General features: G+C 58.6%; 1 protein-coding gene across 4 annotated transcripts; it reads left to right on the top strand.

The window, feature by feature from the left end:
* The first annotated feature begins 545 nt into the window (after positions 1–545).
* On the top strand, positions 546–16,410 carry RRP1 (ribosomal RNA processing 1). 4 transcript variants are annotated; one of them, XM_082393509.1, is made up of 13 exons: positions 546–784; positions 1,989–2,071; positions 3,293–3,350; positions 5,057–5,142; positions 6,590–6,651; positions 9,111–9,240; positions 9,329–9,393; positions 9,601–9,746; positions 12,522–12,613; positions 13,263–13,360; positions 13,526–13,601; positions 14,451–14,561; positions 15,880–16,012. In XM_082393509.1, exons 1-12 carry the CDS (start codon positions 652–654, stop codon positions 14,514–14,516), a joined length of 1,095 nt encoding a protein of 364 aa, XP_082249635.1. In that variant the 5' UTR covers positions 546–651; the 3' UTR covers positions 14,517–14,561; positions 15,880–16,012. The 4 variants fall into 4 exon arrangements, with proteins under 4 accessions (XP_082249635.1, XP_082249634.1, XP_082249632.1 ...); XM_082393508.1 differs by having other exon boundaries at positions 547–784; positions 15,895–16,033; XM_082393506.1 differs by having other exon boundaries at positions 548–784; positions 13,526–13,545; positions 15,880–16,410.
* The last annotated feature ends 1,748 nt before the right edge of the window (positions 16,411–18,158 follow it).

The following is an 18,158-nucleotide window of genomic DNA, read 5'->3' as shown; positions in this document are numbered from 1 at the left end:
GGTTCGCGATTCCCTCCTCGTGCCCCGTGCGCGGCCTTCCTGTGTCCAGAGGCCGGGCGCGGACCTACAGGCTGGACGAGGCCAGTGCAGCCTGCCCCATGGGTGATGCTGCCGCAGGGTGGGGCACCGGCCGGCAGCGGCAGGCCACTGAGGGCGGGGGCGATACTCGCGCCCCACCCCCCGCCCCGACCACCTTCCCCTGGCCGTCGTGGCATTTTGTGATGACCTTGGCTGACCCAACATTCACTGGATTCACTGGGGGCTTTCCTCTGCCTGTGCTCGCTGGCGTTCTTTGCTAACGAAGTGCCTTCCCTCAGCAGCCGGGGGGGAACTACAGCATCCCCCCACTCCCCAAAAGGCGGGCAAACGCTTAATGACCTCCTTTTAATTGCCTGTGTCCAGAGTGACTGTCCGCCAAGACAGAGCCAGATGGACTTGTCATTCCGGGCCCTGCCACTAGAGGGCGGTGGCGTGCGGCCCGGGCGAGGCCGGCGCGGGCACGTGACGTCACGCCGAGTCCGAGAGAGGCCGGCGCGGGCGTGTGATGTCACGCTGCGCCTGGGAGAAGCCGGCGCGGTTGTGTGACGTCACGTCGTGCGGCCAGGCGAAGCGGTGCGGTAGGTGATACCCTGGGGTCTCGGCGCGGTCACCATGGGTCCGCGGGTGCAGCTCCCGCCAGAAATCCAGCTGGCGCAGCGCCTGGCAGGGAACGAGCAGGTGACCCGAGACCGGGCGGTGAGGAAACTCCGGAAATACATTGTCGCCAGGACTCAGCGGGCCGAAGGTGGGCACGGGGTTGGCGGCATGTGGGCGGGGGCGCCTCGGCGGCCGGGCCGGGTGGGGGGCGCGGGGCGGCCACCCGGGCTAGGGGACCTTCCAACCTCGTGGAGCCTCCACGTGGTCGGGCCGAGTGGATGGGGCCTGCGGCGATGCTTCCACCCGTCCCCTGCTTCCCTCTCGCGCTCTCGCCTGAGCGCTTGCCCCTCCGCCCTTTCCCCACCTTGGCTGCCCTGAAGGTGCGCGGCGCTCACCTCCTGCTGCGGTGGCCACGTGTCCCTATGCGGAGGCTCCCCCTCCCCATGGCCTTATTTCCTCTTCCCAGTGAAGACCTGCCTTTCTCTGGGAACCGGCCCCCGCATCAGCCCATATATCCCGCTATCCCTGCTACCCACTGTTTGGGCACCCTGCGTTTTTTCCTCAGAGCGGCATTTATCACTGTTGGTAGTCTTTTTCTTGTATAATTATTGGGTTGTCGTCTGAGTTTCACGTAGTGTACAGTCCTCAGAGAATATGATTCCTAATTGATTCTCAAAATGTGGGTCTCAAAACGTGGCCCCATCAGCAGCTTCGGCATCACCTGGACATTTGTTAGAAATGCAAATTCTTGGGTCCCATCCCCGTACTGCTGAATCAGAAACTCTGACAAGTGGGCCAGAAATCCGTTTTAAGAAGCCCTCTGGGTGATGTGATCCTGTTGCTAAGTCTGAGAACCACTGCTCTGGAACAGGGTGCCAGACACGTAGTTAGGACCTAAGTACATACTTGTTGGGTGATTTTATATGTTCAGTATCTGCCTTCATAACGACCCTGAATGAGGTAACTTGTAATTTTAAAACTTGAAAAGTGCACAAAGCCCAGGTGTAACGCCGGGTGAATTGTTGCCAACAGACTCACCTGAGTAGGCACCATCCAGACCAGGAAATGGTGATTCACTCAATTTTGAATCTACAGAAATGGAGTACAGCGCCTGTTACTTGTAGATTCTCAGTAAACGTTTATTGAATGAATGAAATGACAGTTATCTGGGGGAGTCCTTCCAGCCACAGGCCCAGCAGGTTCTGAGTTGGGAGGATGGCTTGAGAGGGAGGTCCAGGTACCTTTACAGTAAGATGACTTTGGTCTAATTCAGGCGTTCACATTTCTCTGGCTGTGTTCTGGCACTAAAAAGTTGGGTTTATCTGTTGTGAGTGTTGCTGTTTTTGGTGCAGGTGGTTTCACTCATGACGAGCTGCTGAAGGTGTGGAAAGGACTGTTCTATTGTATGTGGATGCAGGACAAGCCACTCCTCCAGGTGAGCGCCTGGGAGGGTACAGAAGGAGCTAGGGCAGCAGTAACAGTGGGAGGACAGGCGAGCGCGTTGTCGACCCTCATTTTACTACTGCAGACATGCTGGGCACAGTTTTACAGCTTCCATACTTTTTTTGCTTTTAATGGCCGGAGGGTCCAGGGCCTTGGGTTAAAGTGAGTCTTGCACTGGCTGAGTCGAGCACCGCAGCAACACTGTTGATTGCCAGTGTACGTCGTGGCTGAACACCGGGTTGTCTGTTCTGTGTTTGTCAGAGATGGCAATTAAGTGCTGAAATGCTGGAAACCAGGGGACAGAATTCAAGTCTTCTGAGACAAGTATTTTTTCTGCTAGCCTTTTTTAGAAAAACAGACTTTATTCTTTAGAGCAGTTTTGGGCTCACAGCAAAACGAGAGGAGGAGGTTCTGAGTTTTCTCACGTGCCCCCTGACCACCCCCCCCAAGCACAGCCTCCCCCGTCATCACCCGTACCAGCGTGGGACCTTTGTCCCAGTCCATGGACCTCCGTGACACGTGGTCATCACCCAGAGTCCACAGCTTACCTTAAGGTTCACTCTTGGTGATGTACAGTCCGTGGGTTTGGATAAATGTACAATGACGTGCATTGTCATTATGGTATTTTACAGAGTAGTTTCACTGCCCTAAGGTACTAGCCTTTTTAGAAGTGTTTCCCAGTGGGCATTGTTTACTGTTCAAAATCACCTGGGTGGTGAGGGTACTTAGTTAAAATGCAGATTCCTGCGCTGTATTCCACGCCCGCTCAACTAGAAGCTCTCGGGGGAGGCTCTGGAGTCGTCTGTTTGGCCAGCGCGCCAGGTGATGGCTGGCACAGTGACACAGGCAGGCAGCCGGTAGCTCACAGGGGTCCCGCCAGCCCCCTTTCTGCTGGTCAGGTGGCCGTGTGCTCCCAGGCTCCTGCTCTCCCGCCCCTTCCTTCTCAGCCTCCGCTGCGCGGGGTTCAGCGTCGGTCACGCGGGCAGTCCCTGCCCTTGCTTGTTGTGAGGTCCTGTGGGCCCTGGCCTTCAGGGCAGGCCTCTCGCAGCCAGTGTGAGACTTGCAAGCCCCAAGCTCACTGGGCTGCGAGGCCCCGTGGAGCCGGATCCCGCGACGAGTGAGGACAGTTGAATGTTTGTCTTACCGCCGTTGCTCGTCACTGTGGGATCATGTTCGTTCAGGACTGAGGGCGTGCGTTCTGTTTCCTGCGCAGGAGGAGCTTGGCAGGACCATTTCCCAGCTCATCCACGCTTTCCAGACCACAGAGGCACGTGAGTATCCCCGCCAGCCCCTGGACACGAGGCCTGCGTTCCGAGAGCGGGAGTGAGGGCCCCGTCCCAGCTGGCGTCTGCTGTGCTGCTCTGTTCGTCCTGCACGTGTTCGCTCACTTGCCCGGAGTAGACTCGGTTCAGGGGTCTAGAGGGCTAACCCTTATATTTCACAGTTACGGGGGAAGCGGTGTAGTGTCAGCAGCTGTGTGACTGAACCCCGCCTGATGGCGGTGAGGGCCCTGCAGAGCATCTTTCTGACTCGTGCGTTCTTGTTCTGACCAACTTCAGCCGTTCTCAACCCTGCGGCCTGCCCGTTGTGTCTTTAGAAATCCCGATGTCTAGACCCTGGTCCCATCAGGTCAAGCTCTGGGGGTGGGGCCTGGGCGCTAGCATCTGCGACACCCCCTGCCCTGCTCCGAGGGCAGCTAGGGCTGGGCAGCATCGCTGGCATGGACCCCGGGACCGATGCTGGTGGTGCCCCGGCTGTGTGGGTGGGTTTAGTGCAGTTATGCTTAAGCTGGCAAAGTAGTCACAAGTAGGGAGTGTGCAGTTACAGTAACTACTTTCTCCATTCGGGAGAGCCTCTTAACTGCATTTGAGTAGTCACTGGAGGAGATCCATTCTCTATAATTTTTACCTTCTAAGAAACTTCAGAAGCCTTTCTGTGCTCAGTAGAAGGCCAGGTACAGAGTGTTCACTTGGTGACACTTGAATGAGGTAGTGAACGCAGGCCTGTCCTGTGGGAGATAAGAGGTGCCCTTTGGGGACTTCCCTGGTGGTCCAGCGGGTAAGGCTCCGCGCTCCCAAGGCAGGGGGCTCGGGTTCCATCCCTGGTCAGATCCCACGTGCTGCAACTAAGAAGTCCGCATGCCGCAATGAAGAACCCGAGTGCCGCAACTAAGAGCTGGTGCAAGCAAAATAATAAATACATAAATAAATATTAAAAGAAAAGGTGGGGGGCCCTTTGTGTCCCGAGGTCAGGGCGTCAGCAGGGTCGGGGCCTCCCAAGGGCTCTCTCCTGGGCGTATAGACGGCCGTCTCCTACTCTGTCCTCACGTGGTCGTCCTTCTGTGTGTCTGTGTCCTGATCTCCTCTTAACGACACCAGTCAGATGGGATTAGGACCACCCCACTGACCTTTTATCTTAACCACCTCTTTAAAGACTGTGTCTCCGAATAAAGTCATATTCCGAGGGACTGGGGGTTAGGGATTCAAGGTATGGGCTGGGGACCTGGCTGAGCCCGTAGCACTCCGGTTCTGACATACTGTCATTGGCAGGGTTTTGTGTTTGATCAGGTCAGTGGATTCAGTGGGGCGAGTGCTGGCGCAGGGCATGGGCGCCTGGCAGGGTCCTCAGCCCCAGCCGAGGTGGGGCAGTGGCAGTGGCTGAGTGGGGAGAAGCGGCCTGAGCGCTGATCAGATCATCCTCTGCCTGATCTTCAGAGGATGTGGCTTCAGTTTGTGGTTGTAGCTGGGATTTGCTTTTCTTTCCAAGGTTCCTAAAAGCCCCGTTTTTAAGCCAAATCCATAGCACTGCTCTCAGCTCAGCACACTCAGGGGCTCAGCACCCCCGAGGCCGGTGCCATGCGAGGTCCTGACAGGGCTTCTTCATGGTCTCTCCCCTCCCCTCCCCTCCTGAGGCAGCTGCCGCTTTCCCCTGCCCCCCCCCACCCCCCGACTCTCTTCTGGCCTTTTCTTCCCACCAGAGCACCTGTTCCTTCAGACATTCTGGCAAACCATGAACCGCGAATGGATGGGCATCGATAGGCTGCGCCTGGACAAGTTCTACGTGGTGAGGAAGCTGCCCGCTCCCCGCGGGGGTCCCTGCGGTGCCGGGGTGCGGCGTCCAGCATCCCGGCCCCTGAGCCCCCCACCGCCCCAGCAGTGCCAAGGACCAAGGCTGCTGGGTGGTCTGTTCCCTGTGAGCCTAGTTGGGCCGTGAGGGGAGCCTCGGCCTCACGTGGGGTGCGCATGCCAGGTTTCTGCACAAACTGTCGGTTCAGGGGAGGAGGGTCACAGTTGCCCCTGGGGGAGACTCGGTGGCGAAGCCCTTGCTTCTTTGCTGCCGTGAAAGCAAAGCTTAGAGCTCGGGCCCTGGACAGAGACCCCTGGGCAGGGACAGTTTACATAATAGCGTGCAGAATCTTCCTTGTCTTTCTCCTTTCCTGCGCTGCATTCTGGTGAATTTAGGTTATTGATCTGCGCTCAGAAATGCAGGAAAAACTGGACTGTGTGTTACTGCTGCCCCATTGAGCTGCAGCTTTGTTACTGCGCTGGTGTCCCCTGGGACTGGGGACAGTCCCCAGATGAGTGCTGCTGTCCGAGAGCAGGTGGCTCGATGCGGACACTGGACGGGGCAGTGGCCAGGCCTCGCTGAGCACAGGTCCCTGTGATCTGCCCCTCAGGCCGGTCACCCGCTCCGTCTCGGTCCAGGGTTACGCGGTCACCACGTGTGTGATGTCAGGTGTTAAAGTGAGGACAGCTGGTGGGCGAGCGCGGGGCTCAGGAGAGAAGCAGGACGGGCGCTGATGCGTGTGGGCGGGCAGGGGGTCGGGCGCCGGGCTTTGCACGGTTACAGAACGCCCGCTCATGAGACACGGGGCTGTGTCCCAGGATGTGGTGCTGGGCCTTAGGTCGGGGGTTCTGCTGCTGTCCGCGGCCTGTTTCCCACGACCCCCCTGTGGCCACGTCTGGCAGCGCAGCCCTGCTCTAGAGGCTGGTCCTCCTGGCGGCACCGCAGGTGTCCTCTGTCACCTTTCACCACTACGGGTCCCCCCTGCAGGCTTGTTGGGTTCATGCCTGGAACCCAACATGGGTAGGGAAACCGGGCAGTCAGCCGCTGTGCTGGGGATTGTGGGCAGAGAAGGAAACTGGTTTCTCCCTTGGTTGGGGAGGAGCTCAGGGGGCGCTCAGAGGAAACGGGAGCTCAGAGGAAACAGTCTCCGGTGCAGACCTGGTGTTTGCGAGGCTCCGCTCTCCTGGGGGAGCTCCACGTCGTCCCGTTTTCACTCTGGAAACAAGCCCGTCCCTCATAGCCGTCGATTGTGGTGTGTGGTCACTCCCCGTGTCCCTGCTGTGAGCCCGACGTCCTGCTGCTCTTGGGAGGCTGGGCGCCTCCCGCAGGCCCAGGTCCCCAGCAGCTCTCCAGGGCCTGCCGTGTGCAGTGCGATGCCCAGACGACCCGGGGCAGAGGGGAGGTCGGGGTGGTGCCACTAACGGGGTCCCCTCCTGTGCCACAGCTCATGCGGATGGTCCTGCACGAGTCACTGAAGGCCCTGAAGACGCGCGGATGGGACGAGAGGTCAGTGTCCCAGAGCGGCCTGCGGCAGCCTGTGCCACTCGGGCCGGTCTGGGTCTCTCCTCTACTCGTTTGCCAGCTTTATGTTGAAGGGTGACTTAGTGCTGGAAACAAAGGCATTTTTTAAATTAAGTTTGTGCACGTGTTCGTGGGAATGTTTGTTTCAGCCTTGACGGTGGGCTCTTATGGATCAGAACTAAGTCCTCACCAAAGGAGGCGCAGCTGAGCGGGTGTTCTTGTAAACCGCGGCGCCTTCAGCTCTGTCGTCAGCGGTCATTGCTCTCAGCTCTGCAAATACTTGAGCTGTCCAGACTTCACATTTTTGACAGTGGTGCTTGTGTGTGTCCCTCCAAACTGGAAGGGCCTGTGTTTTCTGGCTGACCTCAGGCCTCCCCTGGCACCTGGCAGCCGGATGGGATCCTCAGGTGGGGCTGGGCTGGGCTCTGCTGCGTCTTAGCTCCTCCCACAACCCCTCCTGGAGACCAGGCAGGGGCGGGGCTCCTGCAGCCTGGACCTGCCCCTTCACCTGAAGCTCTGCATCCAGGTTACAGCAGCAGGTTTCCAAACCTCCCGGGGGCAGTCTGAGATCACAACAGAAAGTGGGTTTCTGAGCATTCACGTTTTAAAGTTTTTGGAATTAATTAAAATTTTAAAAAAAACCTTTTTTCTACTTATGAGCGTGATGGATGTTCAATATAAAGAACTCAGGAAACTTTTTATAAACATTGAAAAGCAATTTTAACTCCAGCAGACAATTACTTTTTTTTTTTTTTTAATATATACATGTATTTTTTATGGCTGCTCTGCGCGGCTTGTGGGATCTCAGTTCCTCGACCAGGGATTGAACCCGGGCCACGGCAGTGAAAGTGCGGAATCCTAACCACTAGGCTACCAGGGGACTCCCTGACAGTTATTGATACTTTTAAAGTGTTGCCTGATTGCATGGTCCAAAAGTGGTGTAGCAGACTGCTTATTCATTTTACTGAGAATGTGTCAGAAACATCTCACATCAGTGTCCTGATGCTGCATGATTTGGGGAGGGCGGGCACTGGGGGAGAGGGCTTAGAAACAGTATATTTTGAATTGGTTTGTGATTAAAAAGTGATGGTAAAAGAGTTTATTTTTAAGCCCAAGGATAATAAATCTAGGACCCAGATGTCAGAATAGCTGCCAGACTAGAGAATGCAGCTTACGGCCATGTTATTCTAGGACTTTCTCATTTTCTGAATAGCGGAGTTAACAAACTCTTAGTCCCTGGCCTCATAGCCCCCCGGCCCCCATAGAAGGTCAGCAGGATTTGGACTGCAGTTACGGAGTTGCTGTTATAGGTTGAGAATGACTGTGGGTGACTACATTTTGGTCAGCAGGATTTGGACTGCAGTTACTGGAGTTGCTGTTATAGGTTGAGAATGGCTGTGGCGACTGCCTTTTGGGCAAGGGCGCCTCTTCTAGTGGTTTTCATCCTTCAAGTTCTGTGGAGACCTGAGGCTGGCGTCTCACTCATTTCCGCGTTTAGGGTCATGTTATCCCGGGGTGGCTGGTGACTGAAGCTGGGCTCAGTGTTAAAGGGACGATTTTATTTCTGTTAATTTTGGGGGTGTGGTTGTTACCGTGAAAGTAGTTCCATCCTTACTGTCACTAGCAATTCAGTGCAGAGATCCTTTTGAAGAAACCAGTAACCTCCCATTGCCCTGGGGTAGCCAGCCCTGCTCGTTGTATCTGCTCTTGTAGCCCTTTTCCGTTCTTACGAGTAGCAGGCTGTAAGTGTAACATTTTTGCCCGTGTGAATGTGAGTGTTGTCAGCAGCCTGGCAGAGGAGGTCCCTGGCCCCTGGCCTGCCTCCCTTCCGCTGAGTCATGGAAGGCACCCCAGCGTCAGCACTGCCCAGGGAGCTTTCTGAAGGGTACATGCTTTACAGTTCAGGTGGAGGTATCCGTATATTAACAAGCACCCAGGAGTTTCAGGTGCGTCTGGGCCACTAAAGACCGGTCTCTGGAGCTCTCCGATCTGGGATCCCCAGGCCTCTGAGACCGTTGAGACCCACGTGCCTGGGTGAGGTCTGATACGTGATGTGTGACCATCCACAGGCCCGGTCCAGCAGGACCCGGGAGGCAAACTCGTCCCCTTCTCTGGCATCTGTCTCCCTTTGCGTTTGCTCTGTCCTGGTGAGCCTTCCCGCGCAGTTCCCAGCGGGGACAGGAGGGACACCAGACACGGTGGGCTCTTGCTTTATAGCCAAGGTTCAGTCCTGCCCTGTGTCGTGGTCCTGGCTGTTGCCCATGGATCCATGATCGCAGGAGTCCTTTGTGCCGCCACAGACCCAGGTCATTGGGTCTTCCTGTGTTGGTGGACGGGGCGCCTGCCTGTGACTGTGTCCCGTCAGAGCCCCCCGCTCAGGCAGAGTGAACCCATCGCCTTGTTGCCCCTCGTGCTGCTGCTGGACTCGCCTCTTCTTTCCCCAGACAGACCGAGCAGCTGCTGGAGCTTCTGATGACAGAGATCCTGCACCCCGACAGCCAGGCCCCCAACGGAGTGAAGAGCCACTTCATCGAGATCTTCCTGGAGGAGCTGACCAAAGTGGGCGCCCGCGAGGTACGTGGTAGGCGGCAGGGCGAGTGCAGTGGCCGGGCCGCTCGGGTGCCTGCGGCCCAGGAACTGAGCCCCCGCTCTGTCCCCGCAGCTGACGGCGGACCAGAACCTCAGGTTCATTGGGCCCTTCTGCACGGTCGCCGCCCGGACTCAGGAGTGAGTGCGGTTCCCTCCTGCTCGCCTCTTCTGTTCCGCTGAGTCCCCGAGGGGACTGCCCTTAGGAAATGCTGTGTGCTCACGACAGGCCATCAGGGGGCCGGCGGGGCTGAGGGGCTGGGGTCAGGAGAGACGGGCACGGGGAGGCGGTGTTTCTTCCCTGCAGGGTCCAGCCTGACGGGTGGTTCTGCTGCGGCTGCCCCTTAGCTCCCTGGTTTTGCACAACATCACTCGAGGCGTCTTCGAGGCGATTGTGGAACAGGCCCCGCTGGCCATCGAGGAGCTCATGAATGAACTGGAGGAGGAGGAGGAGGAGCGGGACGGGGACACGCCGTCCAGGGAGCCCCCTGAGGGTGAGGACCGCACTGACCGGGGTGACGGGCCTGTCCTGGCCTGAGCCCGCGGTGGCTCTGCGGGGCCCCTGCCTTCATCTCCTGTCCCGTCCCCTCGGTTCTGCCCTCCCCACCGAAGTCTGTTCTCGGCTCTGCAGCCAGGGTGACCTTGGAAACAAGCACACATGTTGTTCACTCTCCTCACCCTTGCCCCGTGGCCGTCCGTGTCCTCATGGCTTCCTGGGCTCTGCTCCTGCCCCGGGGCGTCTGCTCTGTTCTCCCCTCCCTGGCAGGGTCTCTGCCCTCTGTCCCTCCAGGCCCTACCCTGACCACCCTGTTTAAAGTGCAGCCTCCCAGCCCCGACCCTGCCTCGCTCACTGGGCGTTTCCATGGTGATTCTCACTTTCTGGCATAAGTCACTTGAAGTTACGTAAATCACTTGTTCATCTTTCTGGCCCGGCTTCCGCCACTGGATGTCAGCTCCGCCAGGACGGGGACTGTTGACCATGTTGTGTACCTGGTGTTCGGAGCAGCACCTGGCACGGAGGAGGCGCCCGCTCGATTGCGCTGGATGAGTGAGTGAGCGGGTGAATGAACGAGTAGAAGGTAGCACTTGTGAACGTCCCCCTGAAGCCTCTGGGGGCGGGGCCTGTGGGCTCCGCATCAGTGGTGTCCAGTCTCGCCTGTGCACCTCGATGCTAAAGTGGGTCTTCGTGGGACGCCAGCTGGTCTCGTGACTGTCCTCCGGGTGACCTGCGCACTGTGTCCTGTGGCCTTAGGGGTGTGTGTTGTCCACCAGCTTCAGGACTTTTCTGCTCTTGCCTTTTCTGGTAAAATACACATAACGTAAGGTTTACCACCTTGACCATGCGTAAGTGCGCTTGTGCAGCCGTCACCGCTGTCCATCCACAGAACTTTGCATCTTCCCAAAGTGAAGCTGTCCCCGTTAAACACTCCCCGTTCCTCCCTCTGCCCAGCTCAGCTCCTGGCACCCAGCGTTCTGCCTCCTGTCTCTGTGAATCTGACTGCTGACGACTCTGTGGTTCCTGTCAGTAGGACCAGACAGTATTTGTCTTTGTGTCTGTCTCATTTCACTCAGCATAACGTCTTCAGGGTTCATCCATGCCATATCATGCGTCAGAACGTTCCTCCTGTTTGAGGCCTAATAATATTCCATTGTACGTATTTCACATTTTGTTCTCCATTCATTGGTAGATGGAGTCTTGGATTGCTTCCATGTTTTAGCTTTCGTGGTTAACGCTGCTGTGAACATGGGTGTACAGACATCTGTTTTGAGACCCTGCTTTCAATTCTTTTTGGTCTATACCCAGAAGTGGAATTGCTGGATCATATGGTACTTCTGTGTTTAACTTTTTAGGAACTGCCATACTGTTTTCCATAGCGGCTGCATTGTTTTACGTTCCCACCAACAGTGCACAAGGGTTCCAGTTTCTCCACATCCTCACCAGTATTTGTTGTTGTCTTTTTTTGGTAGTGGCCATCCTCGTGGGTGCTAAGTAGTATCATTGTGGTTTTGATTTGCATTTCCCTGATGATTATTGGTGTCAGGCACCTTTTCATGTGTTTATTGGCCGTCCATACATCTTTGGAGAAATGTCTGTTCAAGTCCTTTGCGCATTTTTGAATCAGATTTCTTTGCTGTTGAGTTTTAGGAGTTCTTTCTATATTCTGGATAATAACCCCTCCCCAGATACCTGATTTGCCGGTATCTTCTCCCGCTCTGTGGGTGGCCTTTTTACTCTGTTGCTAGTCCCTTTTGATGCACAAAATTTAAAGGTCTTATCAAGTCTGGTTTGTCTAATTTTTCTTGTTACCTGTGCCTTCAGCGTCATATCCAAGAAATTGTGGCCAAATCCAATCTCCTGAAGTTTTTGCCCTACATTTTCCTCTGAGTTTTATTGTTTCTTTAGGTCTTTGATCCATTTTGAGTTAATTTTAGTATATGGTGGTAGGTAAGGGTCCAACTTCATTCCTCTGCATGTGAATGTCCAGTGTTTCCCCCACCGTTTGTTGACGGGACAGTCCTTTCCCCACTGACCGGTCCTGTGCCCTCGTGGAAGGTAGTTTGATGGTAGAAGCCAGGGCTGACTTCTGTGGCCTCTGACTCCCGTGCCCTTGCTGGAGCGCCCCTGGGCTTTCTCGTCGGTCAGCACCCCGGCCACACTGTCCGGCTGTCTTGGACGTCCTTCCTGGCCCTCCCTTCCCCTCCTCCTCTTCCTCAGTAGCCCGAGTCGCCGGCACAGGCTGACCCAGGGGCCCATGGCGGCCTAGGGCCTGCCTGCAGCCCTGCTGTCATCATTCTGCGCCACACATGCCTGTCCCTCTCGGCCACCTGTTGACCGAACCTGTCTTCTGTAGGTAGTGATGTCAGGGCCCCAGATGTCTGGCCAGCAAAAGCTTCCTCACCGGAAGCTTCATCTCCCGTCGCCCCTCAATCCAGGCTGCGCCGTGGCTGGACCAGCCACCCTTCTTCCTCATCCTGGGACTTCTGGCCCTGCGATTTCTGCCTAAGATGCCCACTCATGATCCCCTCCTGGTTTCACTTTTAGGACTGGTCGGGCCCCACCTTCTCTGGGATGGCTCCCGTGTTTCCAGGCCAGTGTGGGCACTGCTGCCCTCGGGGCGAGGCCGTCAGTGCTCCTGCTATCCCGTGCTATGGGCTCCCCTGCCCAGGTGTGGGCCCTGGCAGGCAGGGCTTCTGGTTCCCAGGTGCTGGGGCCCCGTGACACCTGCGGCACCAGGCGTGTCTGAGTCCCTGGGGCCCTTTCGTTCTAGGCTCCGTCAGTGGGGCTGAGCCCGACCCGGGCAAGGAGCAGGCGGGAGACGACGAGGAGGAGGAGGAGGACAGCGCCGGCACCGTCCTCCAGGTGGGTGGCCGGGCCCCACGTGGGCTGAGCCCTCGGCCTCTGGAAGGCGGAGCGGGGTGGCACCCGTCCAGCCGGGACTCGGAGGAGCACAGGTGCCCCGGAGCCTCGGCTGCAGAAAGAAGCGCGGATTTGTTGAAAGTGGAGTTGGGGGCTGGGCGCCAGAAGGCTGGGCTCCGGCTTCACTGCTCGACAGCTGCCCCAGGTCTGCCTGCGGCTGCCCTCGAGGGCGCTGGGGCCGCCAGGGTGGCGTGTGCTGAGTGGGGGGTTTTTGGGTCCCCACTCGGGGTCAGAGCTCAGCGGACAGGATCTGTGACTTCAGGCGAGTTGGACACGTAGGGTCCTTCCTGATACATTTCAGAAGTTGATTACTTGATGAATTAATAAGAATTTAGGTAGCTTGGGTTAAATTTATCAGATTAATTTTACTTGTTTCTCCCAGAGGGTTTACAGTCGTGCAGAGGCTCGCCGTGCGGCCCCTCACGACCCACTGGGCGGCGCTGCCCCGGGGCGTCTGCTGCCGCGTGCGCGGGGGCCCTGGGGGCACAGCCTTGGCGTGTGGTCCTCGGGCTCGTTCTCTCTGTTGGTTCCCATCCTGGGAGCACCTGGGGGGGGCTGACTTTGGCCTCCACGGTGTCTGTCTGTGAAACAGTTCGACTACGAGGCCGTTGCCAACAGACTGTTCGAGATGGCCAGTCGCCAGGACACCCCTCCGCAGAACCGGAAGCGCCTCTACAAAGTGATCCGGAAGTGAGTAGCCCGGGCCCTCCGCTGTGTCCGCGCCCCTCCGCTCTCTGGTGGCCTCAGCCAGGTGGGAGGGCAGCCGTCTTCAGAGCTCGGGTGTGAAGGGGCTTCCTGGGGGCGGCTCCCCGCTCTCCAGAGGCCGTGGCGGGTGACCGTCTCTTGTTCTTTCAGGTTGCAGGCCCTCTCGGAAGGTGAGCATTGGGCCGCCAGGCCCAGACGGCATCTCGTCCTCTTGGCCGTGGATCGGGTGGCGTGTTCTCCCACAGCGCGGATGGGTGCAGAGAGGCCGGAGGTGGCGTTTCTCCAGGGGAGGCAGGCTGCAGGCCTCTGCGGCCCTTGTCCTAGTGAGGCCCGGGGGACCTCAGGGCTGAGTGTGCGGGAGGGCTGACCTGGCGCCCAGGAACCCGCATTTCCAGTAAGTGCCCCGGCCTGCCGCCCTGCTGCTCGGCGCTGCAGCACCCAGCTCCACTCCTCGGTGTGTGGCTGGCGGAGCCGGCGTGGCTTGTTCTGAAAGACAGTTTCCTAGAAGGTTTAAGGTAGAAGATGTTAAGCGTTTTTCCCCCCAACGTTTCATTATGAAAAATTTTAGACACGTGGCGAAGTTGAAAAGGATTTTACAGTGAGCACCTGCATGTCCGCCACCTTGGTTCCGCCATCAGTTTAGTGTCCTTGTTTTACCGTGTTTCTGCCTCCCCCCGCCCACCCCTCAGTCAGGTTGTACTCCCAAATACTTCACGCTGGGGTAGTGGTTTTTAGGTGAAATGTACGTTCAGTGGAACGCATGAATACTGGGTGCATCTGGTGGGCTTAGACTGACGCACACACGTGTGTGACTCAGACCCACCGGGACTCAGAAAGGTCACCAGCCCCTTCCCGACATAAGCGTGTGTAGGATGGAGCGAGACGTGTCCCAGCGCCCCAGGAACCGGCTTTTCCGGGCGCCGTCTGTTGGTGCCCAATGAGCTGCCCGCAGCTGCGGCGGAGTCCAGCCGGGGCCTCCTTGCCCGGAGCTTGAGGCCATGGTGCTGGTGGCCGTGGATGCACAGACCGTAGCCTCCCAGCCCACAGCCTCCTGATGGCCCGCCTTGGTCTTTAGGCCTCTTCCCCGAGGACGACATCCCAGAAAAAGCCTACAGGAATCCGCGGGGTGGGAGACGGGTGAGGATGAAGAAGCGCTTGTTCGAATCCCAGCTGCAGAACAAGATAGGTAGGCCTGGCGGGTGGGCTGCTGGCCTGGGGCTTCGTTACCTGCGTTCTTTCCTCCCTGCTCGTGTCACCTGTGACTGAGGCCTGTCTCCAGGCGTGATTCCCCCTCCCCAGCCTGCTGCCCCCCAGCGCCCACTGCCCGTGTGTCCTGGAGATGTGGCGCCCTGGCCCCGACGCCCCGCTGCACGGGGGCTGTTTCTGCTGTCTGGCCCATGGGCCACTCTCTGTGGTCCCCACTCTCCTTCCCTGTGGCTCCGGTCTGGTGCCTCTTCCTGACCCTTTTCCATCTTTGATCTGGCCTGGACCGTGCCCCCCCTCCCACCTCCCATGGCGTCCTCCAGGGAGCCCCCGACCTCGCTGCGCTCTCCTCCTTGATTTTAGAGGCTTCCCCCGCTCCCGTCTTCCCTCCCCTCCCCCTCTTTCCCCTCCCCCTTCCTCCCCCTCCCCCTTTCCTGCCCCTCCCCCCTTCCTGCCTCTCCCCCTTCTCTCCCCTCCCTCCCCCAGCTTGTCTACAGGCTTGTGGTTAGAACGTGACTGACCTCGCTAAGGGCTGTCCGTGCGCTCCTGTCACACCCCAAGCCCTGTACCCACTGTAGACCCCTGGGGCTGCCCCCTGCAGTGGGATGGGCTGTGCCCACAGCACCGAGTGGGGCAGGAGCCAGAGGCACCCCTGGCTGGAAGGGGACACAGAAGAGGGAGAGATGGTGGCTCCGCCCCCCACCGAGACCCCTCCTGTGTCATCCGTGTGTGGTCAACTGGCCCCAAGTCCTGGGGATGTACCCTTTGAAGGGTCTCTCCATTCACCCCTGCTCTGGCCCGGGCCAGCCCTGTCCAGCTCGTTTCACGCCAGGGCCGCTTAGCAGGCGTGGACTGGCTCGCGTACTCACGCCAGGCTGGGCCCTGGACGCTGACTGTCGGCTGTCACGTTGACTGAGAGGCGCGGCCCTGCTTTCCCAGCGGCCCCTTCCGACCAGCGTACCCTCTGGCCCTGTGTGCACTGAGCCTGGGCCCGCCCACCCGCCCCAGAGATCCTGCCTTTGCACAGTTCCCTTTCTTGTTCTGTCCTCGTGCCGGTCGTCCTAAAGGCCCACCTCCTGGTCAGCCTCCCTGGCGTCGGGAGCCCGAGTAGGTTTCGCCCGCCTGACGGCCGTGGAACTCACAGCCTCGCTGGCACAGGCCTCTGTGGGGCCGACGCGGGTCCACTCCCGAGGCCGTCGGTGCCTCTGCTGAGCGCTGTGTGTCCTCTGCCGCCCTGGGGCTGGCACCTCAGTCAGCACCACAGCAGTTGGAGCCGGCCTTCTCAACGCCTCTTTTACTAGGCCTTGCCATTTCAGGGAGAGCCGCAGAGGAGGCCTCGTGTCCAGACTCGAGCCCGGCATCCGGGAGGCGGCGCCGGAGCGCAGGGGCTGACCCCGCCGTGCCCCGGGAGCAGCCCGGGGGCCGTGGCAGGAGAGGGGCCCCCAGGAGGCGGCGGCGGCCTTGGGCGGGGGCCAGAGCGAAGGCGGCCGATGGCCAGGCGCCAAAGGCGAAAAGGAAGCGGACCCTGGAGGGCCAGAAGTGACGTCCACCAGGCGCTCCGGGGAGGATGACGGGACAGGACAGGCTGGGTTCCCGAGACTCTGGACACCGACTGCTCCCCGACTACTGCGTCGGGAAGTGGCAGAGGTCAGGACTAAAGGGGGTTGGGCCCTCACTTAGCGCCTGCGTCCCAGAAAGTGCTGCGGCTGTGCTGACCTCGGTCAGGCCGGCGGACCCCCGGGACTGGAGCCTCCCTGCAGGCACCCTCCCTGGGCAGGGGACCGGCTGCCCGCCGGGCGTCTGTAAATAAAGTGCCACGCGGTGCCTACAAACCAGTCCTGCCCTGGTGTGTTTATGCGGGTTCTCTGGGGGTGTTTGTGTCTTGCACCCGAAGTCTGTTGATGCGGTCCTCAGACACACTCGGCAAGATGAGGCCGAGGGTTAACAGCGTCGTCTGGACATGCACTTTATCGGCTCGGGTTGGGAGCTGACAGTGAACCGGTGCTTTGGGCCAACCCTGTTGCCTGGGCAGGAGGGTCGGCTCCCTGCCCGCCCCTTGTCCGTGACTGAGGCAGAGCTGGATCTGAGGTCCCTGTGGGCGTCTGCATGCCTCCCCTCGGCTCCTTTGGATCCCGTTTCAGCCCTTGGCCCGAGTCCCGGTTAGATGGAAAATAGAAACGGGACATAGTGCCGTGTGGGCTCCGGTGGCTCCCAGGCAGGGCTGTGGCCGTGGCGAGGGCTGCCCGGGTGACGGGTGCGTGCCGCCTCAGTCAGCCAGGCCGGCCTCTGCTGGGCCTAGGTGTGTGCAGCCCGGCAACAGGCCCAGCCTGGGGGGGACCCGTAGAGGCCGGAGCCAAACCTCAGTTTCCAAAGCCCAGCCGTGTGTGAGCACGGCCCCCCTGGAGTAGATGCCCGGGGACCCCGTTTTGGTCCAGCCGTGAGGTGGGTGGGGCTGGTGGGGTGCAGGAGCGGGGAGGGTAGTGACAAGTCCCAGAGTCTACGTCCCTTAAAGTTTCAGTGCCTTTCCCCGTTGGCAAAAATAATCAGTAAACAATCCGCGATAGGGATAGAAAAGAGTTTTATCTGAGCCGGACTGAGGACTCTGACCCGGAAGGCAGCCTGTCGTAACTCTGAGGACCGCTCCGGAGAAGCAGGCTTTCAGCACAGTTTTCTGTCCTGTCAGAACAGAACGTGAAGTCAGGGGTACATTCCTTCAGGGTTTCAAAAACCAGACCAGCAGGTACACAGCGAGTCAGCGTGGCCTTGGCACCTGGGAGGGAGGCTTATCGTCAGAGGAGGACCAGCGTTGGCCTCCCAGGAAGGGAGGCATTTCATCTTTATGTTTAACATGGACATTCTTCCGGTCAGTGCGCCCTCTGCTTTAATAATTGCAGCAGGTGGACAGTGTGTGTTTGATGGGCCACAAACAGGCTGTTCTAGTCAGCACCAAATGCAAGTTAGCTCATGCATAAGCCAGAACGCCTTCCCCAGGCCTCAGTATGTGAACATTCCTTTCACCACCCCAAAGCGGCTTCAGGAGACGCCCACCACAGACTGCCGGCGGGCAGGGCTGGCTAAGGGGCGAGGTGACCTGGCTGACACCCTCGAGCCGTCACTTCCTCCCCAACAGGGACCCTGGGAGGGAGGGCGCTGCTGCTGTTAGCACTGTTTTGTGGGTGCGGGCAGGTATTTTTTTTGTTTTTATTGAAATTCCTTTGATGGAAAAGTATGGAAGCAGCCATACTATAGAAGTTTCTGGGGGGAAAGAAGCGGCAGTCATTCCTGATTGCAGTTCTTAACCAGTGCCATTCTCCTGTCACCGTTTTCAGGCCACGTTGTATGAACACCTCCCGTGTCTTCAGGATCCTTCAACTGTAACCGCGTTACGTAGCTGCGGGCACTGGTGGGCTGTGGGTTGCAGTTGCTCTGACAGCGTTTCTGGCAGCGTTTCTCCGGTGTGAGGAAACGTTCCCATTGGGCAAAATGAGGAAATGAAATACGACCGCCAGCCATTGTGCCCCAGGAAAGCTTGTGTTCCAAAGGGGGCATCGTTATTTTAAGCGCCTTACTGAGATACGAT

This window comes from Balaenoptera borealis (genome assembly GCF_965194805.1).
Source record: "Balaenoptera borealis genome assembly, chromosome: 5".
Classification (NCBI taxonomy): domain Eukaryota; kingdom Metazoa; phylum Chordata; class Mammalia; order Artiodactyla; family Balaenopteridae; genus Balaenoptera; species Balaenoptera borealis.
This window is presented reverse-complemented; position numbering and strand designations above follow the sequence as displayed.